Source organism: Onychomys torridus, chromosome 11 (genome assembly GCF_903995425.1).
Source record: "Onychomys torridus chromosome 11, mOncTor1.1, whole genome shotgun sequence".
NCBI classification, from domain to species: domain Eukaryota; kingdom Metazoa; phylum Chordata; class Mammalia; order Rodentia; family Cricetidae; genus Onychomys; species Onychomys torridus.
In genome coordinates, this window is record NC_050453.1 from 60,357,065 (window position 1) to 60,383,801 (window position 26,737).

The following is a 26,737-nucleotide window of genomic DNA, read 5'->3' on the forward strand; positions in this document are numbered from 1 at the left end:
AGAATCTCAGGCCTGCTGGGGCTCATCAGTCCAGACTGCAGAACTCTCTGACCAAGTTGAATAAAAATACCAGGGCAGCCAGAGCTAACAAGACTTCAACCCTAAGCATGACGGGTGGGCTGGGACAGGGCAACCACAAAGATGCCAAAAGGGAGGTGAGATGTACCGCCAGGTTGCCCTGAAGGAGCAAGAGCAATGGCAGATTCCACACACACTTCAACCTCAGCCAACAAGGGTGTATGCACTAACCTCATACATTTGGTAACCTCTTTCCACATCCCAGAAGCCTGCCAAGCCCCTGGACTCCCCACCCCAGCTTGGCAGCCTTGCCGGGGCTTCCAGCTTCTATCACACCACAACACCAAAGCTGGGGCTGTGTGGAGCTGAAAAATGAGGCACACGTACGGCCCAGAAGAGGAGCTCCTTTCCAGAGGGGCTGGGGACTCGGGCCTGAGGGTCCCAGTCTCTCCTGCAAGCTTTCAGTCTCTTTGCTGCTTTAGTATCCTTATAAGGCCAACCCTACCCTCCTCCTGGCTGAAAAATGTATACAGTCCCGAGGGTGGACGCTGACTTCTCACCCGCTGCACAGGAAGCACCACTCCCATCACCCCCACTCCAGGACAGGTTTTGCTCTTAAACAAACTAATAAACAAATCGACTCCAAAGCGGTCCCCTGGCTCAGCTCGCCCTGCAGCTGCACCCGGGAAGTGTGTTCCGGAGCAGGCGGCGGGTGACTGCCCGCGAGGCCGCAAGTCGCTGGCGCGCCATGGGGTGGGGGCGAGCAACCTGCCGGGCGCCGGGGACCCGGCTGGGCTCTCGGCGCTTCCATTGTTGCCCCTGGTGCTGGTGCTTCGGGACCGGAGCCCTGCCCTCGCCGCCCGGGCTAGCAGGGCGCTCTGCAACCCCGGGGCGGTGCTCACCGCCCAGTGCTCTTCCTACCTGCGCTGGCCGCGGGTTCCGCCGCGACACCCTGACTGTCGTAGCTGGGCGACTTGGGCTCCCACGCCCCAGCTCGCTCTGAGGCTCCGTCCGGGAGGCGCCGGCTCCCGCGCGATGTTCAGTGCCGCCCGCTCCCCTCGCCCGCCCCACGCCGGCTCTGCGGTCCCCGCTGCCGGGGATGCACAAGGCAATCGACGGGTGTGGGGGTCGGTCCGGGGCCCGGTGCTGTCTGCCGGGAGCGTGCACGAGCTCGCAGTCAGGCGGCCCCGGGTGAGACAATAGCGCGAGCGGCGGGCGAGCGGGGAGAAGCCATCTCCCGGACAGCCGGCGCACTGCACGGCGTGCGAGGCTCGCCGGCTCCTGCCAGGACCGCGCGGCCCAGGCCGCCGGCAGCAGCCGCAGCACCGAATAGCCTCGTCGCCCGAGCCGGGAGGGCGGGGCGGCGGGAACCCCGGGCCCCCTCCCTCCCTGCCTGCCTCCCTCCCTCCCTTCCTCCCGCCTCCCGCCTCCGCACCGTGCTCGGCGTCGGACCCCGGACCCCGGGGCCAGCAGTCCCACTCCCCACTAGCAGATGGTGGTCGCTTTCCGGGCTGGAACCCTTTGCTCTGAGGTCAGGTGAAAGCAAGCCAGATCACCCTATTGGAAGGGACCCGGGGTGGGCGTTCAGTTACTGGTTTGAGGAATTTCTCTCATAATTATGCATGCTAGGGATGCCCGAAAGAACTACCACCTTGAAGGAGGAGGTGCAGGTGGGGAGGCTGTGTTGGCACTTTTCTCTCCCGTTTGCCCATGGGCGGGCTTGCAGCCTGATGGGGGAGGAGAAGCAGAGGAGCCTCCAAACCAATTAAGATAGGAAGAAAACTTTGAAACTGTTATTTTCTCTGAGCACCTCCCGTAAAGCACCTGTGTCAAGCATTTTACTAAGGGCTCCACCCAGTCAGTACTGGCCAGCTCCACGTTTGCATCTGGTTTGCAAAGTAACTCCAAGTACCCTTTCCTCAACCATAGATAGATCTTGTTCTCTGCTGCCGCCTTTTCTTGCTTTATTTTTTCCCCCCAGTCACATCGTGAAGATAGGGTTCTCAGCCTTCCTTCTCTTGAACCCCCTTCCAGCGTTGGGGAATCTCAGGTCTGATGCCCATGCCCTCCAGCCAAAGCTCCCGTGGAATCAGCTACCAAGCATCCCCTGCCTTGCCTCAAGGAAATACTTAAGACTTCTAACCTGCTGAGCTGTATGGTCAGGCTTTATTTTTTTTGGGGGGGGGGGTGTTTTTGAGACAAGGTGTGATGTGGCCCAACTAGTTTCAAACTTGCTCTAAGGGTGGCCTTGAACCCGGGATCCTCCTGCTCAGCACCTCTCAAGTGCTGAGATTGTTTCCATGGCACATCACACTGGGCTCGATATTGGTGTGGTTGGCAGTAGTGGGGATTGGACATAGGAGGTCATGCCCTAGTCCAAGCTCTGTATGCTTTAAAATCCACTTAACAGGGTGGTGGTGGGGGGGGTGGTTTGTTATGTTAGCAACAGTAAATACTATGTTTAATAATATGTATTTACTTTAATAATTTAATTCATTAAATTTTATAGAGTGAAAACAGTGGTCCCCAGGAGAAGCTTCTCTACAGGGCCTCCATACACACGCTTTCAATTTTTTTTTTCTTTTCATTTGAGACAAGATCCCTCAATGGCCCAGATTGAAACTAGCTGGCCAGTGAACTCGGGGGGAATTCCCTTGTCTTCTCCCATCTTGCCATCTCTGGGATTACAAGAGAACCACAATGCAGGGTAATTCTATTATAGATACTGGAAATCTGAACTCAGGTCCTTATGCTTTCAAGGTAAGCACTTTACCAGCTGAGCTATCTCCTGGGTTCTCTTGTTCTCTACACTCCTCCACCCACCCCCCTCTTTTAGGGGGAGGGCAACTTGCTTGTTTTTGTTGAAAGAGTGGACCTCACCATAGTCAGATCTGGCCTCAAACTCACAATCCTCCAGCCCCTGCCTCTTGAGTGCAGGGACTCCAGGCCTGCACCACTGCACTTGGTTCCATTGGAGACTTCTTGAAATGTCATTTTTCTTTTTTCTATTTTTTCCCCCTCCTCGAGACAGGGTTTCTCTGTGTAACCGTCCCAGCTGTCCTGGAACTCACTTTGTAGACCAGGCTGGACTTGAACTCTGCCTCCCCAGTGCTAGAATTAAAGGTGTGTGCCACCACACCCAGCATAAAATATCTTTCATTATTTTCTGTGTTTGGGTGTTTTGGCTTCATGTATATTAGGGTACTGCATGCATTCTTGGTGCCTGTAAAGGCCAGAGGAGGAGGATGGATCTCCTAGAATTGGAGTTTCAGATTGCTGTAAGTCACCTTGTGGGTACTGAGAATCAAACCCAGGGCCTCTGAAAGAGCAGCCCATGTTCTGATCTGTGGAACCATCTATCTGAGATCCTCTTAGTCTTTTCTATAACAAGCAACTTCTTCATGCCTTGTAAATGGCTTCAGGTCCTAATAATAAACAGTGGGTTTAGAAGGCTAGAGTGGGCTAGACAGGCCATTAATCCCAGCACTTGGGAGGCAGAGGCAGGTGGATTTCTGTGAGTGTGAGGCCAGCCTGGTCTACAAAGCAAGTTTCAGGACAGCCACAGTTATTACACAAAGAAATCCTGTCTTGAAAAACAAAAAATACGAAACAAAATAAAACAAAATTTAGAAGGCTAGATGCTAATATTAGAAACACAGGAGAGGGGACTGGAGAGATGGCCCAGAGGTTAAGAACACTGGCTGTTCTTCCAGAGGTCCTGAGTTCAATCCCAGGACCCCCTTGGTGGCTCACAACCATCTGTAATGAGACCTGGCTCCCTCTTCTGACCTGCAGGTACATAAATCTTTAAAGAAAAATAAATCTTAAAAAAACCCAAAAAAGCACAAACAAACAAACAAAAAAAAAAAAAAAAACAACAGGAGAGGCTAGAGGCCCACATCTGTAATCTCAGCCTCAGGAGACAGAGGCAGGGGGATTGGATTGCTGTACCTTTGAGCTCAGCAGATCAACACAGGCCAGCCTTCTCCTTCTCACTGCGTCATTATTGGTGACACCACATCTCCACCTTAAGGGCCCATCAATAAATTCGTGTATAAGGAAAATATGACCCTTGTCTACTGCAGAATACCATCCAGCCTTAAGAACGAAGGAAACTGTCATTTGCACCTGCTCTGATGACTGGGGAGGATATCACACTCCGGAGATTAGTCAGATGCAGAAAGACAAACACTGTATGAATTCACTCACTTATGTGGAATTCCAAAAGTCAGACTGTCAGAAGTGGAGACCAGACTGGTCATGACCTGGGGCCCAGGGTGACGGAGGTAGGGAATGAGGGGTTATTACTCAGAGGAAAGAAATTTTCAGTTACACACTTGGGGGAATCTAATGTACAGCATAGTGACTATAGTTAATAGTGCTACAGTGCACTCACATGCACCACCGTTAAAAGAATTAGTGGGAACTGGGCACACCTGTAATCCTAGCCCTCTGGAGGCTGAGGTGGGAGAATTGTGAGTTTGAGGCCACCCTGGGCTACAGAGTGAGACCCTGTCTAAAAAACAAAACAAAAGAGCAGCAGCCTGAAAATTAGTAGATGAAATTAAGCTCATGACACCTACAACAGCCCCCGCTGGGCCTGACATCACATGTGTGTAATCTCAGCAGTCCAGAGGGGAGGCCAGAGGATGGCTAGCCCAAGGCCAAACTGGGATAAATGAGACCCTCTCTCAAAAATAATACTAATAAACAAGGGATAGAGAGATGGCCCAGCCGTTAGAGCACTTGCTGCTCTCAAAGGACTTGGACCACATCAGGCAGCACACAACTATCTGTAACTCCAGTTCCAGGGTTTCAAAACCTCCCCTGGCCTCCTCGGGCATGTTCTGCACTTGGTGCAGAGACAAACAGGGTACATAAAAATAAAATAAAGGCCAGGCAGTGGTGGCACATGCCTTTAATCCCAGCACTTGGGAGGCAGAGACAGGCAGATCTCTGTGAGTTTGAGGCCAGCCTGGTCTACAAAGCGAGTTCCAGGAGAGGCGCAAAGCTACACAGAGAAACCCTGTCTTGAAAATCCAATAAATAAATGAATGAATGAGTGAACAAACGAACGAACAAATAAATAAAACTTAAAAAGGAACGAGAAGTTCCATGCACAGAAACTCCGTGCACAGAATCTGCGAGTTTAGCCTGCCCTCTAGTGGAAACATGAAACCCAACAGTCAATGTATGGAACAGCTTCCAGGAAGCACCCAGGAAGGGTGTGTGTGTGTGTGTGTGTGTGTGTGTGTGTGTGTGTGTGTGTGCCAGGCAAGGTCTGAGATGGCACCTGTGATGGTGTTTTCACACAACATATGTGAAACAGAGTCATTTCCTGCTGCCTCAGCTGAGCCCTCCAGTTTTAATGAGTCAAGCGTCTAATAAAATAAAAGTGTTCTCCTTAGCCTGCTCCAAGCCTGGCCAACTCTTTCTCTACCGGCCACCTCCCTCTACCTACCTCTTCTGCTAGAAGTAGGTACAATGTGTGCTCTTCAAGTTCCTTTCAGGTTTGCTGTGTTCAGTTTTGGAAATAGGAGATATTCAATAAGCCGTTTACTGACTGGCCAATCCCATTTAGTCAGCGAGACTTGAAACTTCTGGCTTTATCCTCCAGCAGTGAGAAGGCCTTTGGGTAGGAAAAACCATGAATGTCTCTTTATTCCTGTTCCTCTCAGGCAGCCTGGACAGACACCATGTCCCTTCCTTCAAGGTGTAGTGTTCCACAGCTTTAATCCTAACCCTCCTGGGGCAGAAGCAGGCAGATTTCTGTGAGTTTGAGGCCAGTCAGGTCTATATAGCAAGTTCCAGGCCACCCAGGGCTACAAAAAGTCAGAGGTGTGATTCATCCCCACACCTCATGCAGACAGACAGAGCAAAGCAAGGAATGATTTTCTTGCTTAATATACATCTGACTTGCTCAAGAAATATATCCAAGCAGTTAATGAATGAATGCCTGTTTGGCTCTTTACGATTTCTTCCATATGACTGGCAACTGCTTCAGCTCCACTCTGATAATGTGGTTTTTCTACAAAATGGCCAGGGTTAGAGTTTTCAGCAAGTCCTACTCCATTGCGACTCAGCTCCTGTATCTATTGCTGTGTGCATTTTTTAAAAAATGTATTTACTTGTGTGCATGGTGTATGTGTGTTTGCCTGTGTGTCTGTATCCACCAGGTGCATGCAGGAGCCCCAAGAACAGAAGAGGTTGTTGGATCCCCTAGAAGTGGTGTTGCAGGCAGTTGTGAGCTGCCACGTGGGGTCCTATGCAAGAACTGACATGCTCATGACCACTGAGCCATCTTTTCAGCCCTTACTGTGTTTAGTTCTTTATGCTAATCTTGTCTGCTTCTAGGCTCATCTTTCCTAGGCTGCTGCTGGCTCCATGTCCGTCCAATTTACTTCCTACTTTATAGGTAGTGCAGCACCTGAACACAACAGTTTATCAGTAAACCTTTATTGAGTTAAATCATTTCTTGTGCATTAATTTTTTTCTTTTTCTTTTCTTTTTTTTCCAGAGCTGAGGATCAAACCTTGCGCTTCCTAGGCAAGTGCTGTACCACTGAGCTAAATCCCCAACCCCTAACTTTTTTTCTTTTTTTGTTTTGTTTTGTTTTTAGAGACGGGGTTTCTCTGTAGCTTTGGAGCCTGTCCTGGACTCACAGAGATTCACCTGCCTCTGCCTCCCGAGTGCTGGGATTACAGGCGTGCGCCACCGACGCCCGGCTAATTTTTTTTCTTAATTACAAGTTTTTGTGTGTCTTTGTGTGTGTGTGGGGGGGGGGGGTTGCATACATACCAGTGTGTGGGAGTCTGTTTTCCCTCGTGTTATCAGGTTCAGTGACAAGTACCTTTTACCCGCTGCACCACCTACCAGCCATCCTTGTACATCTTGAGCTTCTTACTTCAGACTTAATTTGCAATGGAAAATATAACAGAATAATAAATAAAAGTTTGGATTTAGAGGGTATGCTGGCTAGTTATACATCAACGATGCAAATTAGAGTCAATTGGGAAAAGAAAAACTCAGATGAGAAAATGCTTTCACTAGATTAGCGTGTGGTGCATTTTCTTGATTGGCGATTGGTGTGAGAAGGTGTAGCTCACTGTGGGCAGTGCCACCCCTGGGCTAGTGGTCCTGGATGCTAAAAGAAAGCAGACTGAGACTGGTCAGTGGTGGCACATGTTTTTAATCCTTGCATTTGGGAGGCAGAGGCAGGCAGATCTTTGAGTCCGAGACCAGCCTGGGCTACAGAGTCAGTTCCAGGATGGCCAGGGGTATACAGAAAAACCTGTGTCAGAAAAACAACAACAACAAAGCAGGCTGAGCAAGTCAGTAAGGAACAATCCTGCATGGTCTCTGCATCAGCTGCTGCCCTGCCTGGGTTCCTGTCTTGACTCCTCCAGCAATGGACTATGATATGGAACTGGAAGCTGGAACAAATCTTTCCAAGTTGTGTGGACACGGCGTTTAACACAGGAATGAAAACCTAACTACCGCAGAAGGGGGTCTTAGAGGTCACCTGACTAACCCCTCTGTATGTCCAGACCCAGGCCTATTTATGATCCCACAGTTGACTTAAAGTACCACACAGTCCTAGGAAAGGAGATTTTCTCCAACCAAGGCTGAGCTCTTTTGCTGTTGTTTGTGTTTGGGAGCTTCAAGCACTGAGAAACAAAGATGAACTCCTTTATCAGTGTTCGACATTTCATAGTTCTGTGTTCCACAACCCATGCATCAGATCTGGAAACAAATTACATTTTTAAGTTTTAGTTTATCTTTAATTATGTATATATGTTTATGTCTCTGTAAGTGTGTGCCATGTGGATGCCTGTGGAGTTCAGAAGGGCAAGTTGCTCACTGTGTAGACCAGGCTGGCCTCCAACTCAGAGATCCTCCTGCCTCTGCCTCCAGAATCCTGAGTTTAAGATGTGCTCCACCATGTCCAGCTGATCTATTAACTTTTACTCACAATACTACAGTTTGGTTTCCTCCTCCTCCTCCTCCTCCTCCTCCTCCTCCTCCTTCTTTGCTCCCCACCCCCCATTTACTTCTAATATCCTGAGATAGACCCTCTGGTTAGCAACTCCGGCCTTTGTGTTAAGGAGTGTTTTATTGAACAGCAATTCCATCATTGGGAGAATGAAAGTATTATTTTTCGTCAATGGAAGAAATGGAATGTGGTTCAGAGGAATAAAATTAGGAGTGATAGAAGAGAAAAAGTGTAATAAAAAGATCATACTTAAATGCTGACGTGTCAATGTGCACCTTGCTTGTCCATTTTTCTGTAATTGATTAGCATTGTTTTAGAGAGTTTAGTAGATATTGGCAATTATCAAACATCAAATATGAAAAGACTTTGGAAAACACATATATTAGGTAAATAGAACAAAAAGCAAGAAAGTAAATACCAATTCAATACATTTAAAACATACTCAGGGGGGTGGGGGGGATGGGAGGGTGGGGGAATGAGGGGGTGGGGAAGCAATGGGTTACCATTATATCAAGTAAATAGAAGAGAAAAGCAAGTCAAAGGGCGCCCGGATAGCTCAGTCGGTAGAGCATCAGACTTTTAATCTGAGGGTCCAGGGTTCAAGTCCCTGTTCGGGCGGCTGGACATTTTGAGTCAAGTCACATTTAAATAGTTTCAGAATATCTTAAAGATGTTAATGCTTAAGAAAAGAGGTGACTTTCAAAATACGATTAGGTGTATTTTTCATAGAATTAAGGGAAGGAAAAGTACTGCCAAAATTTCATCTTCTGTGATAATGGAGGGCTGGGTGCTGAGTGGGTGGAATCTTAAATCCTCACCAGAAAGAATAACAGAAGACATGGATTAATTAGCTTGAGCTGTTAAATTTGTACAATTTTAAGCGACCACTTCTTCAATTGTGGTTAGCAATGTCTGTAGAATAATGAGTATTCTTTCAAGAAACGCCTTATCTTTCCTAGGAAGGGGCCACTTCCCTTTCAAGTGTATTTAGCAAAAACACAACGAAAAAGCCGAGCGCCCGAACAGGGACTTGAACCCTGGACCCTCAGATTAAAAGTCTGATGCTCTACCGACTGAGCTATCCGGGCTCTTGAGTAGTTCCTCTCCCACAGTGCTTTACATAAGAGTAAGGAACCTTGTGCAATTGTTCCCGTATTCTCGCGAGAGTAAAAGCAGTCCAAATTCTACTTCCAGTTGTTTCTAACTCCTTCACACGAGATTCATGTGTTTGATGTGTAAACTAATTACATTCGAAGCTCTGTCTGTAGTTGTAGTTTGTAGTTTGAAGCTCTATTTTGCCGTTGACACCAGTGGCGACAAAACCCCTTGCAACAGGGTTGGAAAAAGGGAGTTTTCAGAGCGACTTCAAACATGCTGTTCTGTAGGGATGGGCGGAGCTGTGGAGTATAAAATGGGGGGCGAGGAGGGGTGCTGAGTTTATCCTGTGACTCTCCTGACCGTGTTCGGACAGTTTTACACCCTACGCCACGGAAGTCACCAGCTGCCACACCGAGAAAGCTGGCCACCGCGGCGGAGAGGCTGTTTACCTTCCTTAGCAACAGAGCACAGCTCTCTGCTGGGGAGCTGGCTCGAGAACCGGGGTGTCAGGAGCTGTGGGTGGCCGAGTCTGCTTTCCCTTAATTGCTTTCGTAATTGTCCTCAGAGTGATTGCTTTGGTCTAGCAGCGCCCCTCGAAGAAATTTGCCTTCATAGCGACGGGGGCTGGAGGCACGGGGCTATGTGGTAAGGCCTGCATGCTGCTTTTCCAGAGAACACTAGCTCACAGCGACCGGCCGCCACACCCACCCACTCACCCCTAAAACGGAAAAATTACAATAGAGATGTATAAGAGATTTGACTACGGAAGAGATCGCATTCGATTGGAAACGATATAAATGGCTATGTAAATTATGATTCAATTTTAATATAGACTTTTTTTTTTTTTTTTAAACAGAATCTCAGTTAACCCAAGGCCTGGAACTCTCTTGAGGCCAGTTTGCGCTTAGTGTTTAAGAATACTGCTCTTGGGCTGGAGAGATGGCTCAGTGGTTAAGAGTACTGACTACTCTTTCAGAGGACCAGGATTCAATTCCCACCACCTACATGGGAGCTCACAATTGTCTGTAATTCCAGGATCCGACACCCTCACGCAGACACACATGCAGGCAAAACACCAATGCACATTTTAAAAACATCAATCTGAAACAGGCTTGTTGTGGAATATTATTTTAAGATGTGTTGCATTTGTTTATGCTGTGAAATCTTGGAGAGTTTTAGAAGAAAACATACCAGCACATGTTTCTTATCTAAAGACAGAGAAAAGTCTCTAAAATAATACATAAGTGGGGGCTGGAGACATGGCTCAATAGTTAAGAGCATTGACTGCTAATCCAAATGGACCTGGGTTCAATTCCCAGCACCCACATGGCATCTCACAAATGTCTGTAACTCCAGTTCCAGTGGGTCTGACTCCCTCACACACAGACATACACTCAGGCCAAGTACCAACACACATAACATTAAGTGAATAAATAAAAAATAATAGTAATACATAAATAACTGAAAACATAAGGGAAATAGTATTAAATTTTACAAAATTTAATATATGTTCATTAAAAAAAAACACCTTTAATTGGTCATAGTATAACACATCTGCAATCCCATCCCCTGGGAGGTAGTGAGTTCGAGGCCAGTTTAAGCTACTTGAGTTCCTGTCACAAAAATAAATAAAAACCCAAAACCAAACCAACCCAACAAAATGCTTCTGTTTATTAAAAGACAAAATGTGAAAAGTGAAAACAAGCTATGGAGGTGTAATCATCGTACACATAACCAAGGGTTAGGAGCCCCATTATGTGAGGCATTCCTACAAATTAATAAGAAAAGCCAAAAAAAAAAAAAAGGACAGGAGAAGGAAATTCTTAGATGACAAACCTTGGATCAGTAAATGTGGAAAAACTCATGCCACTTGCAAGCTGGACTGTGAGAATCTGTCTTGCGACTGCAACTCTGCTCTCCTGCAGGCTCCTGCTAGTGTGAAGGCTGCAGAGAGGTTGCACCTGCTGCCCATGGACTGTGTGAAGTGGGCCCAGGGGCTGCACCTGCAAAGAGGCTTCCAACAAATGCAGCTGCTCTGCATGATGTGGGGACGGTCTCATAACCAAGTGTAAACAAGCGATGTCCACAAACTTGGGTTTTGGTTTTGCCCTGACCCCGTTTCAACACTGCTTTCCCAATTGCAACGGATAAGTTACTGACTTCAAAAAAAAAAAAAGAAAAGAAAAAGAACATTCAGTCTTACTAAACCAAATCACTGTGAGTAACCACATTTGCCAGGTTTTTGTATAATCTGCAAAGGCTAATGATGGGCAAAGACATGGAGCAACAGAACCCTTATGTCCTTGTATAATTAACCCTATAATTACTTTGCAGAGCAACCTGGCATTAGCTATTGAGCTACACAGTATTGTCTGTGGCCTAATAATTTTCCCTAGAGCGTATAAGGAGACAAGCGCTACAAGGTCAATTCAGCACTGTTTGTAACAAGCAATAGGGAAGTTTTTACTCATTTATTGTGATGCTGGGAATTCTATCAAGGATGCTCTACATGCTAGTTGAGTCTCTACCACTGAGCTATAGTTTCAACCCTTAAGTGTTTGTGAAGAGAGGAAAAACGTTTTTAAAATGGAATGCAGCTGGGGCTGGGAGCCCATGCTTGCAGTCTAAGCTAGTAGGGAGGCTGAGACAGGAACTTCCAAATTCATGACCAGCATGGATAACGCTGGGGAATTATCTCAAAATATTTGCATGATTAATGTTAGGTGCTGCATTGTGTCCCCTGCACATTCCTATTGATGTGCAGCATCTTACGATGTCACTGTACTTGGAGACAATGCCGTTAACAGGGTGATTACTGGAAAAAGGGCATAGAGGTGGGCCCAATCTGACTAAAGGAGATAAAAACATAGGCAAGAGCCAGCAAGACGGCTCAACAGGTAAAGGTGCTTGCTGTAGAAGCATGACTAACTCAGGTTGATCCCCAGATCCCATGGGAACCCACCGTCATGGGCTGTTCTCTCACCCCCATAAGTTTGCTATAATTAAAAAATAAGCTGGGCAGTGGTGACCGCCTGGTCTACAAATCAAGTTCCAGGACAACAGCTAGGACTGTTACACAGAGAAACAGTGTGTTGGGGGCAGTGCGGGTGGGGGGAAGCCTGGTATCGTAGCACAGGCCTTTAATCCTAGCACTTAGGATGTAGAGGTAGGTGGATCTCTGTCTGTATTTGAGGCCAGTCTAGTATACAAATGAGAAACCCTGCCTCGAGAAAAAAAATAAAATAAAATAAAACAAAAGCACAGACAACACGGAGACTAAAGGGTGACCCCATGTGCATGCAGCCAACTGCAAGCCAAGGAGAGAAAAATCAGAAAGAACCAAGTCTCTGACTCCCTCGTCATGTGGTTTAAGGCTCCAGAACTGAGAGGAAATTACCATCGGCTGTGTAACCCCCAGGAGTTTTTTTTTTTTATGGCTACCCTGGAAAGCTAACACGGGTGCTCCACAGTTCATTCTGCCTGTGTACAATTCTGCTTATTGCCGAACAATAATATTACTGTATACCAATGAAAAGGAATTAACCATAATTATGTGATTTACCACCACTGAACTTGAGGATGATGATAAATAAGAGTGTAAGTTGCAGGACTAGAGAGATGGCTCAGTGCTTTTGCAGAGGACCCGAGTTCCATTCCCAGCACCTACATTAGGCAGCTCACAACTGCCTGTAACTCCAGATCCAAGATCTGATGCCTTCTCTGGCCTCTGTGAGTACCTGAACACATGTGGCACACACATGCATACAAAAAATAACAACGAGAAGAATATAAGTTGCAGTAGAACATTTAGAGCCTGATACAACTATTAAAAAAAAAAATCAAAAGTGTAAAATATGGGCAATGCATGGTGGAGAAGGGACAGACAATCTTTGTGAGTTCAAGACCAGCCTGATCTAAATAGTGCATTGTAAAATTCTGTCTCAGAACACAAAACAAGAGGCTGGAGAGGTGGTTCAGCAGTTAAGACAGTTGTGATCTATAACATGGGATTCCTGGCATCCACATGGAAGCTCACAACTGTCTATAATCCAGCCCCAGGACATCAAATACCATGTTGTAGCCTTTACAGGCACTAGTCATGCATTCCGGCAAGACACTTATTAATGAAAAATAAATAAAAATTAGGGGGAAACAGTCTTTAAAATAATAAGCCAACTAAGCAAAAAAAGCACAAAACATTTTAAAGGAATGTATACATGCATAAGTCCTTAATATTGGTCCAGCAACATGGCCAGACAGTGGTGGCGCACACCTTTAATCCCAGCACTCGAGAGGAGAGCCAGGAGAATCTCTGTGAGTTCAAAGCCAGCCTGGTCTACAGATTGAGTTCCAGGACAGGCACCAAAACTACACAGAGAAACCCTATCTCAAAAAACCAACCAACCAACCAACCAACCAAACAAAAGGATTGGTCCAGCAAGATGGTTCAGTGTGTAAACGCACTTGCTGTTAAGCCAGAGGACCTGAATTTGAACCCTGAGACCCACATCATAGAAAGAAAAAAATCAACCCTGATCATCACACTCGGACCTTCCCCTCATACACAAAATAGATTTAAAAAATTAAAAATCCTGAACATCTAAAGAAATGCATGGAGAAAGTAAGTGCCAGACTCAGGAAAATGTTACTCTCTGAGTTTGAAGCTGGGAGATGTCAGAGAAGAAATTTCTTTGAGTAGTTAAGTACTGTTCCTTAGGAAGGCTGGTAAGGAAAAATTATATTCATCTTCATATCCTTTTATATGGGTGAGGGAGTTATCACTGTAGCTTTGTTTCAGAAAGGTTATAATCCAGGAGTTGTCTTCTAAGTCTTTTAAAATCAAAAAGGGCCATAGAAAAGCCAATTCATCCATTTTATTTTATAACTTGAGACACTAAAGATACATAACTGGGTAATGTTCTGGTTTCAAGAAACAGCTAGACCAGAAATCAGACTTCCTGTTTGTTTATGTCAAGAGTCTTCTTTGAGAAGGAAGTGGCAGATACCAAGATTAGTTATGAACTTTTAAGCCTGTTTATATTTTGTTAAGTTTATTTGACTGGTAGAAATGGGAAATGGCATATTTATGGTTTATACTTTTGTTTTGAGACAGGGTCTCTCTTGCTGTATAGACCAGGCTGGCCTGGAACTCACAGAGATCCTGTTTCTGCCTCTGGAATGCTGGGATTAAAAGCATGTACCTCCTTGCCTGGCCATAGTTGACTTTTTATTGTAGCAAATCATTCAGTGAAGGCTTATGAAAGCACAGAAAAGATGGAGATACACTGTTAGATGTTAAGTACTGTTTAGGCAAGTTCATTGGTGGTTTAAGAACCAGGCTGGGGGCCAACCAAGCTGGCTCAGTAGGTAAAGACACTTGCAAACAAGTGCAAACTAAAGACTTGAGTTTATCCCTGGACCTACATGGGAGGAGGGGACAGATTTCCCATGTTGTCTTCTGACCTCAACATGTACAACATATCAGAATCAATCATGATGGGTAAGGCTCCATTTATTATTTATTTATTTATTTATTTATTTAGATAGGGCCTTGAGTGATCTTCCTGCTTAGTCCTCCACGTGCTGGTAAGGCTTTAATTTTCTAAGCCATGTTCTGTTTGACACATTTATAAAGACTTTATTTTGAATAGTTATTTATGGCTTGGCATAGTGGCACACACCTTTAATCCACTCAGCAGGCAGAGGCAGGTGGACCTCTGTGAGTCTGAGCCCAGGTCTACATAGTGAGTTCTAGGACAGCCAGAGCTACAAAGTAGGACCCTGTCTTGAAAAAACAAAATTATTTGTGGAGGCCCAAATTACTCAGGGTCAGAGAATCTGAGCTTGCTTTACCCAGCAGGGCTGCATAAGGGGATGATTTGATTATAGGCATGGTCACCAGGTGTTTGGAAGGGTCTACACTTGGCTGTACGATGTGCTTTGATCTAGCACAAGGGAGAAGTCTTTTGCCTCACCCATTGGCATTGTTGTTAAAAAGCACCTTTAAATGACCTTCTGGACCATTGGGTATTGATCCAAGCCCTCCGGAAGCTATCCCGTGTTTCTGTCTTTCCTCTTGTTGGCTAGGCTTGTCATTCTGATATTTTCTTATCCCTTTCTCCTCAAGAGTACCCAGGGTAAAGTGGGGGCAGGAAGCCCAGAATTATTTATGTATATGGGTGTTTTGCCTGTATGTATGTTTGTGTATCACTTGTGTACAGTGCCCTCAGAGGCTCGAAGAGAGTGATGGATTACCTGGAATTGGAGTTACATATAGGTGTGAACCACCACATGAGGGCTAGGAATCAAACCTGGGTCCTCCGAAAGAGAGGCCAGTGCTCTTAACCACGGAGCCATCTCTCCAGCTCCCTTATTAAGGTTTTAGATGAAGACAATTTGTGCTAATAAATATTTTGAAAAATACAAAGAGAAAGGGCTGACCTTTTGGCCTACACATGCACCAAGGTAACAGTAGCTCATCCATAATTTGACTGACTACATTTTCTTTACCCGACATACTCCTTTAGTAGATCAGTTTCTAGGTCTTTCTTTCTTTTCTTTTTTCTTTCTTTCTTTCTTTCTTTCTTTCTTTCTTTCTTTCTTTCTTTCTTTCCTTCCTTCCTTCCTTCCTTCTTTCTTTCTTTCTTTCTTTCTTTCTTTCTTTCTTTCTTTCTTTCTTTCTTTCTTTCTTAGCATTTGAAACTCAGGCTTGGGGCAATTGTCTTTATCTGCTGAGCCAACTGGCTGACCCTCAGGTCTTACATTTTTAGAAGCCTCTAGGTCAGCTGTTTGCAACCTGTGGGTCAAGACCTCTGGGGGGAGAAGGGGAGACTCGAATGACCATTTCACATGAGTCACATATCAGATATCCTGCACATCAGATATTTGTGATGCATAACAGTAGCATAATTACATTTATGGAGTAGCAATGAAAAAATTTTACTGTTGGGGGGGTCACCACGATGTGAGGAACCGTATTAAAGGGTCACAGCATTAGAAGGTTGAGAACCACGAGACTACATTGTTCATATTAAAGAATCAGAATTGCATGAGGGATTAATTATAAGTCCAAGATTCCAGCAGTCAGTAGGAAGGAGTCTAAGTTAGCCAGATACTATTTAAAAGATAGAAAACAAATTGTTGTTGGGGAATTGATTAATTTGAGAGTGGATCTCATGTTATCACCCTTGTGGACCTAGAACTTGCTATGTCAGTCATGGTGGGTCAGACTTGTATTCCAGAGGACTGACTCTCCTTCTAGACCAGCTTGCACTATATAATGAATTACAGACCAGCCTGAACTATACAGAATGTGATCCTGTCTCCAGCAGAAGAGAACCAAACCAAATCAACCAAACAGAAAGGAGTTGCACAAAGAGAGGGGAAATACTTGAACAGGTTTACCTAAAATTGCCCTTCCCCCCTCCTTTGAGGAAACGTTGCTGACTTCAAGCTCATTGTCAGTGACTGTACAAAGAGAATCACTTCCTCAGTGCCTTCAGAAAACTCTGAATCTCCCAGTGCGGAATGTTCTAAGTAGGAGCTGGGCACAATGGCTCACACCTTTATTCCCAGGTCAGCCTGGTCTACATAGCGAGTTCCAGAACAGCCAGAGCTAACATAGTAAGACCCTGCTCAAGCAAAACAAAAAGAATGGGATAGCATTTACATTGGAAATAATGAACTTGTACTCTGGGTTGAGGCAGGGGCTGGAGTATCTCTGTGAATTCGATGTCAATCTAGTCTAGGTCGAGTTCCAGTCCAGCCAGGGATACATACAGACCCTGTCTCAAAACGAAACAAAGCAAAGGAAACAAAAATAAAAATCGGGGTAATATTTACATCGGAGGTAATGAGTTCGTACTGTCCTCCAAAATACCCAGCTTTTAATAGAAATTACAAGACAAAATATTTCAGCTTAGAAAATTCTCTCACTCGGGATTGTACTGAAATAAATGAGGTTGTCTAGGGGAGGCGAAACCGTTTGGCCCCGGCAGAAGTTGAAGGCAGTTTGCTTGAGATAGTTTGTCGACCCTTGAGGGTGGTGGGGAAGCATGACCTGATTCTGTGACCCACGTTAAGCTCCGTCTCACTGTTCTTCGCCCTCTCTTTTAGCATTTATTTTGTAGTCATTCATGAATAACCCAGTTGTATGTTCCCCAGTGAGTAACAATTGGGATGCTGTTTCCCAGGCGGCCACCACCGCCGGGCTAGCTTTCTTCTGTTTTGATCGCCGGCGTATCGCTGTGCATATCGCAGGATCCCCGGAGTTCTCCCTAGTCTTTCAAAACCTCTATATGCAGGACATGGTGTGGTATGCCTTAAATCCCAGCACCCGGGAGGCAGACGAAGTGGACCTCTGTGAATTCGAGGCTAGCTTGGTTTACAGAATGAGTTCCAGAACAGCCAGGGTTACACACAGAGTTCCTGACTCAAAAGTAAAACAAACCACTTCGCTAACTCTAGCGGCCATGCTCCATGACCGGAGACTCTCTTCCCGGACTCGCATGGACTCGATGGTAGGTTCTTCAGCCTTTCTAGCTCTCGAGTCCTCCAGGGGCCCCTCTATGGTTTTGACCGCCTCCCCGGAAGTTCTCGCGAACGCTGAATTTGAGAGACCGGAAGTCGCGCCGCCGTTGCTCGCAGTTTCAAAATGCGGTGGAGGCCCTAGGATCCGCTGCCGCCGCCCCTCCCCAGCCCGGAGGGGAAGCCACCCGTGGAGCGACCGTGAGGTGTGGCGGTGGGGTCTGGCCCCCGGGTGCGGGGAGCGGACGGGAGGCCCCGGAGGCCGCATAGCTGGCCGAGCGGGCGGGAGGAACCGGGGCAGGGAGGGCGGCCCGGGCCGCGGAGCCACGGGAGAGGCTGTGGGGGAAGGGTGGCGCTCCGGCCCCGCGGGGAGAAAAATGGAGTGCGGCGAAACGGGTTGTGCAGTCACAGACGAAACGTGAAGTGACGGTGTGGGTGTTTGAACTGCACCTCACAAGTGAGGAATATTGAGGGACTTTGAAGGAAAGGGGTCGGAGAAAGGGAGCCCGGGAGAGTGACATTGACGTAACTCAAGAGTTAACTAATTTTTAGGGATGCAGACTGCCCTAGATGTTCGTTTGGGGTCCACATACGGACCTCGGGTATTTTTTTTTTTTTTAATTTATTATCCTCCACGAATATGAATTTTATTTATTTATTTTTTGTTTATGAGACAAGGTCTCACTGTGTAAACAGCCCAGACTAGTCTGGAACTTGTTGTGTAGGCAGGCTTGCCTCGAACTCGCAAAGAGCCACCTGGCCCTGCCGCCCAGTCTGCTCCTCCACCTCGCCTGGCTCACGAGTATGAACTTTTAATTAGCACACCTCCCAATGATGCTTGTACGTGCCCAAATTGCAAAACCACTCTATTAACCCACACCTGGATAAAACGCCCGTCGTGGTCCTTTTCCAGAAAGGCCTGTGTGGGTTAGGAAGCTCCACCAAGCATGGGTGTCTGTCAAAGATACTTTGTGGGAGCCCATTTTCAGGTTCCTAGTGGCTTTACCCAGCAGGTCTGAATAGAGAGGATGATTAGGACCAAGGTCCTTAGTGCAGGTGTCTGAGATGGTCTGCACTTGGCTGTGCTTGGGGAGGAGGTCTTTTGCTGCATTCCTTGGCATTTCTGTAATTACCCTAGAGCAGAGACAGTCAGTGCTCGTTGGAATAGGTTCCAGGCCCTCTCGAGGATATCCTGTATTTTCTGTTTATCTCCACATTCTAAATCCTTCTAATATTTTGCTGTTGCTCACACTCAAAAAAAAAAAAAAAAACAACAAAACTCTGGGGAACTGTGGGGTTGGTGGGTAAACGCCCTGCAATACTTGAAACCATTACTAATACTAGATGTCAGTTGCTGAATATCAGTTCAGGTTTAGTCTTCCCCTTCATCCGTTCCTGCTAGGGAAAAGTATTTTAGCTTTAAAGTATTATATACAACACTCTTTCACTGTACTGGTCAAGACCACAACAAACTCCTGTTTGAAAAAAGTGTGAATGTGTAAAGTTGACAGGCCAGCCAGCATCCCTAACCCCTCAAGTTTCCTAGTGTTATAACCACCAGGGGCTTAAGCTTTCCTGACTTACTCTACACATATTCTTAGTTTTAAACCGTAGAGGGATCATTTTGCAGGTATGCACCTTAATTTTTTTCAGATAACAGCAGCTTTCTGTAAGGTAGACTTTCTTTTAAAGTGTTTTGCATTGTAGTCCTTTAAAAAGGTTACAGAAGCCATTTCTTTAGCTGGGTCCTCTTTGGTGCACTTGGAGGTTATTTCCTGGCAAACTGTTGTAGTCCTTTAAAAAGGTTACAGAAGCCATTTCTTTAGCTGGGTCCTCTTTGGTGCACTTGGAGGTTATTTCCTGGCAAACTGTTGCAGTGCTTTTTTTTTTTTTTCTGCACATCATCTTAAATGTGTAGCAAACTTGGTAAGAAGTGCACCAACATCTGATTTATTTATTTATTGGGACAGGGTCTCACTGTGTAGACCGGGGCATCCTCTGCCTCCTAAGTGCTGGGATTAAAGGAATGTGCCATTGTACTTGGGCATGTTCTTTTTTGAAAATGAGTGTTCATTCTTGTTTGTCCAGTTTAGTTGAACAAGGGCAGGAGAGATGGCTCAGTGGTTAAGAGCCTTGGTGCTCTTGGAGAGGATCCAGGCAACTAAGGATCCAGAGGGATCTGATGCCTTGGGCCTTTGAGGACATCTGCACTCATGTACCCCCCCCCCCCATCATTAAAAAGAGCTGAACATGTTACATCAAGAATCTTATAGCTTAGAGAATTTATAATTACAAGTCTTTATTCTTATTTATTTATTTATTTATTTATTTTTAGGAGTTTTACATTTTAGTGTTAAAATAACAGTTGTCTTTGCTGGGTGTATGGTGCATACCTTTAATCTCAGCAGAGGCAGGCATATCTCTGAAAACAAGGCTAGGCTGATCAACAAAGTGAGTTCCAGCCAAGTCAAGGCTACATAGTGAGACTCTCTTTAAAAAAAAAAAAGAAAGAAAGAAAAAGAAATTACAGTTGTTTTCAAAGGTGGGCATTTCAAGATGAGGTGTAGGAGTCCCTTGAACTAAATGTAGGGTAGGACCACTCACCATTGAGAACACCAGACTTTCTACTCTGGTCCAAGCTAGTAGGGGCATATGAAAAAAACAAATGTAATTTTTTTTCTTGGGATCATCAGGGGTCAACATTGTTGAGGATTTAACTAAGGGCTTTGTGTTATTAAGCATATGTTCTCACAACTCCTCAAATAAGTGTCCTAATTCTGGTATCACTTTCCCTTTTTTGGAGTCAGCAAAGCCTTCTCCAAGGAAACAACTTTTGACCAAATTTGAAGACTAAGGCTCCCCCCCAGTTAATTTTTTTATGTGCATTGGTGTTTTGGCTGCATGTATTCCTGCATGAGGGTGCCAGATTCCCTGGAACTGGCATTACAGACAGTTGTGAGCTGTCATGTGGGTGCTGGGAATTGAACCCAGGTCCTCTGGAAGAGCAGTAAGTGCTCTTAACCACTGAGCCATCTCCAGCCTTTGAGCCATCTCCAGCCCACCCCCCTAATTTATTACATTCATTCATTTATTTAATTGTGTGTGTGTGTGTGTGTGTGTGTGTGTATTTGTGTATGTGTATAGTGAGGAGAGTCTGAGGAGTCAAGAGTTCTTTCCTTCCACTATTTTGGCGGGCACCTTTACCCACTGAGCAGTCTTTCCATCCAGAGCAAGCACTTTTTGAAGCATGGGGAGAGAAGAAAGCATAGGTGTTAAGGCAGTGGCTTTCAGATTAGAGTTCAGGCTTTAATAGCTCTAGTGGGAGAACTCAAGATTTGGGGCAGGCTATCTTCCTGTCTGTGTCAGTTGCTGCTTTTGGACACGAGGACAGTATTCTACTTCATGACACCCTGTAAGGATCAGATGGGTTGTGTCTAATGTGCCTTGAGTGTCTGACCCAAAGGTGTTGGCTATTGTATAAACAGAAACAGGTTCTGCAGCACAAAACTTAACTTTGTTATGCACTATTTTATTTCTATTTTTGGGAGGGTTTAGATCAGTTGGGGGTACAATTTGCATTTTGAAAACTCAGTACTGAAAACACTGAGAAGGGGTGGTAATTTTATGAAAATTCAGTACCTGAATATATTATGGATATTAAATGGTGTAAGCCGAGACTTGGAGACTATCACAGTGAAATGGAGGTTGGAAAGTAAAAAACTTACATTCTCAATACCCAGTGGGGGATATTTGTGGAAATGAGGGTGCCTACTATAGGGCTGAAATATGTTCCTTCTAGGTTTGGTTTTGTTTCCTCCCACTATTTTAGCCTTGATTGGCAGTGAATCTGGTTATATCACTGTTCGTAAATGAAAGGGTAAGGGATTCTTTAAAAGTCATGGATAAGGATTTTTAAAATGACCACAGGCCTTTCTACTACAGTTAACAGTTGTTAATTTTCTTTTGTTTTTATTTTTTTTTCATTGTGTGTATATATGTATGTCTGTATGTCTGTAGGTATGTGCATGACTTGAATGTAGTGCTTTTGGAGGCTAGAAGAGGGCATCTGGTCACCAGGAGTTGTAGTTACAGAAGGTTGTGAGCCTCCTTACATGGGTGCTGGGAAGTGAACTTGGGTCTTCTGCAAGAGCAGGATGTTCACTGAGCTATCTCTCCAGCCCCTAGTTAAAAGTTTTTGTTTTGAGATGGTGGCATACACCTTTAATCCTAGCACTTTGAAGGTAGAGGCAGGTGGGTCTCTGAGTTCAAGGCTAGCTACATAGAAACCCTGTCTCAAAAATAGTGTTTAAAGATGTTAGGATACATGAAATATAATAAAATACTATATGCCTCTGTAAAACAACAACCATGTTTTACATACTAAAATTGAGTAAGGCAAAGAAAGGGAAAAAGCCAAGTGAAGAACCCCATGTTTTTTTATTTTTATTTTTTAAGATTTATTTATTTATTATGTATTCAGAAGAGGGTGCCAGATCTCATTATAGATGGTCATGAGCCACCATGTGATTGCTGAGAATTGAACTCAGGACCTCTGGAAGAGCAGTTGGTGCTCTTAACCTCTGAGCTATCTCTCCAGCCCGAACCCCATGTTTTGAGATGGGCGCTCATAAGGTAGCTCAGGCTGGCCTCCAGCTGTTGTTCCTAACTATGCCTGATTTTAACAGTAGCTTAGTACTGTCTGTTACACAATTTAAAACATCCTGATTATTTATTTATTTTGTTTTTTGAAATAGGGTCTCTGTATGTAGCCCTCCCTTGCTATTCTGGAACTCATGTAGACCAGGCTGGCCTTGAATTTACAGAGATCTACCTATATCTGGCTTCCTTGTGCTGGAATTAAAGACACATGCCACCACACTCTGCTATTTCCTGATTTATTATTTAAAAACATACTTTACACATTGTTTGCTTGAATTAGGACTCACATAAAGTGGTTGTGTTTTATAGGTTTATGTTGTAAAAGTTGCCATAATCCTCATGTTAGGTCTCAAATCTGGACAGACAGCTGAGGTGCCTACATACTGAAGTGGCTGTTGGCTGCCAAGTTCTCCCTGCGTCCCTTAGTCCCTACTGTTACAGGATACATCAGCTGGCATACCCCACTCCCTGCCCTAAACCTATCCAGCCCAAGGGCTGGGCGGCCCATCCCCAACTGTCCCTTCCTAGATAATTCAGCCATTTGAATTACCTGGTCTTTTTGTCTACTCTATTGGCCATTCTCTTGGCTTAGGCTGCCCAGACAGGGTTTCCTCTGTGTAGTTTTTGGTGCCTGTCCTGGAGCTCACTCTGTAGACCAGGCTGGCCTCGAACTCACAGATCCACCTGGCTCTGCCTCCTGAGTAATGGGACTAAAGGTGTGCGCCACCATGGCCTGGCCCTTTTTTTTTAAGCCTCAGTCTAACCAGTGATGAGACTCTGACATGTTTGGAGTAGGGGAAAGAGATCTGCCTCCTTCAAAGTTCCTGTCTTTACCCACTTTTTAATCAGTCTTTTACTTAAATGGCTTTTTTTTTTTTTAATTTAATTTTATTTTTTGAGCTGAGGATTGAACCCAGGGCCTTGCGCTTGCTAGGCAAGCTCTCTACCGAGCTAAATCCCCAACCCTTAAATGACTTTTTTTTAGTAGTTACTTTTTTTATTGCTGTGAAGAGACCATGACCAAGGCAACTTAAAAGAGAAAGCATTTAATTGGTGGCTTGTTTACAGTTTCAGAAGGTGAGTCTATGATTATCATTGTGGGGAGCAAGGCAGCAGGCAGGCAGGCATGGCGCTGGAGCAGTATACTCTTGATGATCCACAAGCTTGAGGCAGAGAGTGAGACTGGGCCTGGCAAGAGCCACCCCAGTGGCACACCTCCAACAAGGCCATACTTCTTAATCCTTCCCCAGACAGTTCGACCAGTTAGGGCCAGACGTTCAAATATGTGGGCCATTCACATTAAACCACCACAGTAGGTATTAATGACTGCTAAGGGGATGATATTTACCCTTATATTTGAAGGTTGAAGGTGAGCTAGTCTTGTGTCAAACTCACAGTGCTTCAAATGAACAATGTGTACAAAGGCCTTGAAGCAAGAAGCAAGTGGTCCGAGAAACAAGGAGAACAGTGCAGGCAAGATAAGACTAGAGACACTCTAAGAAGCAGGATTAGTGCTACTGTAGCTCCCCCAACCCGATTTTTGGTAGAGTGGTAGGGATTAAACCAAAGTCCCTATGTATGCTAGACAGGCATTCTCTTGGGATACATAGTTCCAAGAAATCACACTTGGGAAATAGAAGTTGTTGTGCAGATAGAGTGAGTGCAGCTAGGGAGATATTTAATTTCAAGTGATTTAGAGTTAAAATCTTGAAGTCTCTGGAGGCAGAAGTAGTCAGATCTCTGAGTTCAAGGCCAGCCTGGTCTACAGAGTGAGTTCCAAGGACAGCCAGAGAAACATATCTTTCTTGAAAAACTGATTAGGTGGAAGCCCCACCCTTCTCTCTCCCCAGACCCTGCCCCGTTCCAGAAAGCTGGCCATTGGCGGCCCCTTCCCTCAGATGCCCGGGACCATGCCTACCAGCTATTTAAGACTTGGCCCCTCTCGTGGTTCTGTTCCCTGACTTTCCTGAGAGCCACCTGGGAGTGCTCTGCTTTGCATTGCCCTGCTTCTCAAATCAGGATTTATTAATTCAGTTTGATTTGGCTTATTTTCGGTGGCAGAGGAATCCAGCAATTCAAAACTTACCAAAAACCAAAAAGAAAAAGATAAAAGCTCCTGTAAGTGATATTGAAAATGTATTTTTTTTTTTTTGAGCGGGTCCGTATACTTCAGGCTGGTCTTAAACTCCCAAGTGCTGAGATTACCGGTGTGCCCTACCATGATTACCAGGTAAAAGTTGACACTTTTTCTGTGTGGTTTCTTGTCCAGGCATGTTGGAACGCCAGGGTCTTGGTGATTTCCAGCTGTGTGTCTCTTCACTCTTATCTTAAGCAATCTGCTCTGGAGTAACTGGTACCAACCACCTCACAGCTGCACTGATTGTAAATTGGACTTTCAGCTAGAACAATTTACTCATTAGCATCAGCATTGAAGGTGGAACATGTCCAAACCTGTCTCTCTAGCTCAGGACTCACCTGAGGGAGGCAGGGATGGCTTAGTCTCCAGCTTTTGTGCTGGATCTGAAATAGAGATTGAGAGTCTCAATGTGAGTGTTTTGCATTTGTTGTAGAGGTACATGTGTATATGTCAGATTTTGTTGTTTTTTAAACTGTTGCTGGAAGTTTTGTCTTTGCTTTTTCACTCTGTTTTGGAGATAGTCTCTATATAGACCCTGGCTGTCCTTGGGCTTGTGTAGACCAGGCTGATCTTGAACTCACAAAGATCCACCTGCCTCTGCCTCCTGAGTGCTGGTATTAAAGGTGGGTGCCACCATGCCCAGATTATTTATTAATAAATGCTAAATAGAGATTGTTCTACTCTACATTTATATATAATTTTTTTCCCTTTTAGTTTGCTGACTGCAGAATCTTCACTGCCAAAATGACTTCACATTCCACCTCTGCCCAGTGCTCGACATCTGACAGTGCTTGCAGAATCTCTTCAGAAAGAGTGAGTCAGGTAATCACTATCGGGCATCTTATTTCTCTTTATAAAATGTTAAGAAATTGAATTGAGGCATATAGCTGAATTCATCTATTATAATTTGCTTAAAGCAGAAGTGGTGATGCTGTAAAATCTCTCCCCACCCCCGAGATAGGGTTTCTCTGTGTAACAGCCCTGGTTATTCTGGAACTCACTGTAGACCAGGCTGGCCTTGCACTCACAGGGATCCTCCTGCTTTTGCCTCCCGAGTGTTGGGATGAAAGGCGTGTGCCACTGCTGTCCAGTGATGTTGTAAAATCTTATATTACCTATTTGAAAGTTACAAACAGCTTGAAATGGCCAAGGTCGGGGATCTGAGTTTTTATTCCCTATGCCCCTCTGCTTATTTAATTCTTAAAGTTTGTTACGCTAGGTAGGCGCGTGTTTTAGGTTAGAAGTGGGTAGTAGGGAATTTGGGGCCAGGTTATCTAAGTTCTTTTTTGTCTTGGCTGGTTGACATTATTTGGTTTTCTTTTTGTTTGTGCGGTTTACTTTTGAGGTCTGAGAAAGACAGACATAGACAGGTTGTACCTGTACAGCCCTAGCTGACCTGGACCATCCTTTGTAGACCAGGTTGCTTTGAACTCTCTTGATCCTCCTGCCTTTTCTCCCAGGTGCTGAGAGACATTTGCCACCAGGTCAGGCTAGTTTGTGTTATTAAAAGACTGCCTTAAATTGTGAATATAGTAAATATATTCTTATAAAGTCCATTGTTATCTTTAGGCGTTTGTGGATACAGACTATTGACGGTCTCCTCTCAGATCTGGTGTATCCTATTGCAGACAGACTTTTCTTTCTTTTTTTTTTTTTTTTTAAGATTTATTTATTTTTATTGTATGTGTATGGGTGTTTTGCCTGCATGTATGTCTATGAACCACATGTATGTGGTCCCCTTGGAAGCCAGAAGACGGTATTGGATCCCCTGGGACTAGAGTTACAGATGATTGTGAGCCATTGTGTGGATGCTGGGAACCAAACCCCAGGTCCTTTAGAAGAGCAACAAGTGCTCTTTTTTTCTTTTTAAATGATATATTTTATTTTATGTTGATTGGTATGTATGTCTGTTTGAGGGTGTCATCCCCTGGAGCTGGAGCTACAGACTGTTGTGAACTGCCATGTGGATGCTGGGAATTGAATCTGGGTTCTCTGGAAGAGCAGACACTGCTCTTAGCTGCTGAGCTATCTTTCCAGCCCTAGACCTTTCCTTGAATATTTTGTTAAGAAATTACTTTATTTTTGTGTTTTCAGAAACATTTCTTCATGTTTCTGAATCTTAATTTATGGTTAAAGCAGAATTTGGAATTTGATGAAGGAAAGATGTCATATAAATTATTATTATTATTTTTTGTTTTTCGAGGCAAGGTTTCTCTGTGTAATTTTGGTGCCTATCCATGTGTATTTGTGATATATGTGTTTATGGGTCTGTGGAGACCAGAAGTTAAAAGGCAATGGCTTGCCTT

General features: G+C 44.9%; 2 protein-coding genes and 2 non-coding genes across 9 annotated transcripts in view; 2 read left to right on the forward strand and 2 right to left on the reverse strand.

Moving 5' to 3' along the window:
- The window catches only part of Pik3c2b (phosphatidylinositol-4-phosphate 3-kinase catalytic subunit type 2 beta), a 65,895-nt gene extending 64,565 nt beyond the window's left edge, over positions 1–1,330 (reverse strand). The window contains exon 1 of the mRNA XM_036202155.1: positions 940–1,330. The gene's annotated coding sequence lies outside the window, so the exon portion shown is untranslated. The remainder of the gene's footprint in view (positions 1–939) is intronic.
- A 7,226-nt stretch (positions 1,331–8,556) lies between these two features.
- Trnak-uuu lies at positions 8,557–8,629 on the forward strand. Its single transcript has one exon. It is a non-coding gene; the product is annotated as a tRNA-Lys (tRNA).
- A 397-nt stretch (positions 8,630–9,026) lies between these two features.
- Positions 9,027–9,099, reverse strand: Trnak-uuu. The gene has a single exon. It is a non-coding gene; the product is annotated as a tRNA-Lys (tRNA).
- Positions 9,100–17,736: 8,637 nt separating this feature from the next.
- Positions 17,737–26,737, forward strand: part of Mdm4 (MDM4 regulator of p53) — a 38,398-nt gene continuing 29,397 nt past the window's right edge. For 4 of the 6 annotated variants that reach the window (XM_036201924.1, XM_036201929.1, XM_036201926.1 and 1 more), the window contains exons 1-2: positions 17,737–17,841; positions 25,146–25,253. In XM_036201924.1, the coding sequence (XP_036057817.1) occupies positions 25,176–25,253 (78 nt within the window). In that variant the 5' untranslated portion in view covers positions 17,737–17,841; positions 25,146–25,175. Of the gene's footprint in view, positions 17,842–24,473; positions 24,525–25,145; positions 25,254–26,737 lie in introns of those variants that run through there. The other 2 variants (XM_036201927.1, XM_036201925.1) reach the window with 2 other exon arrangements.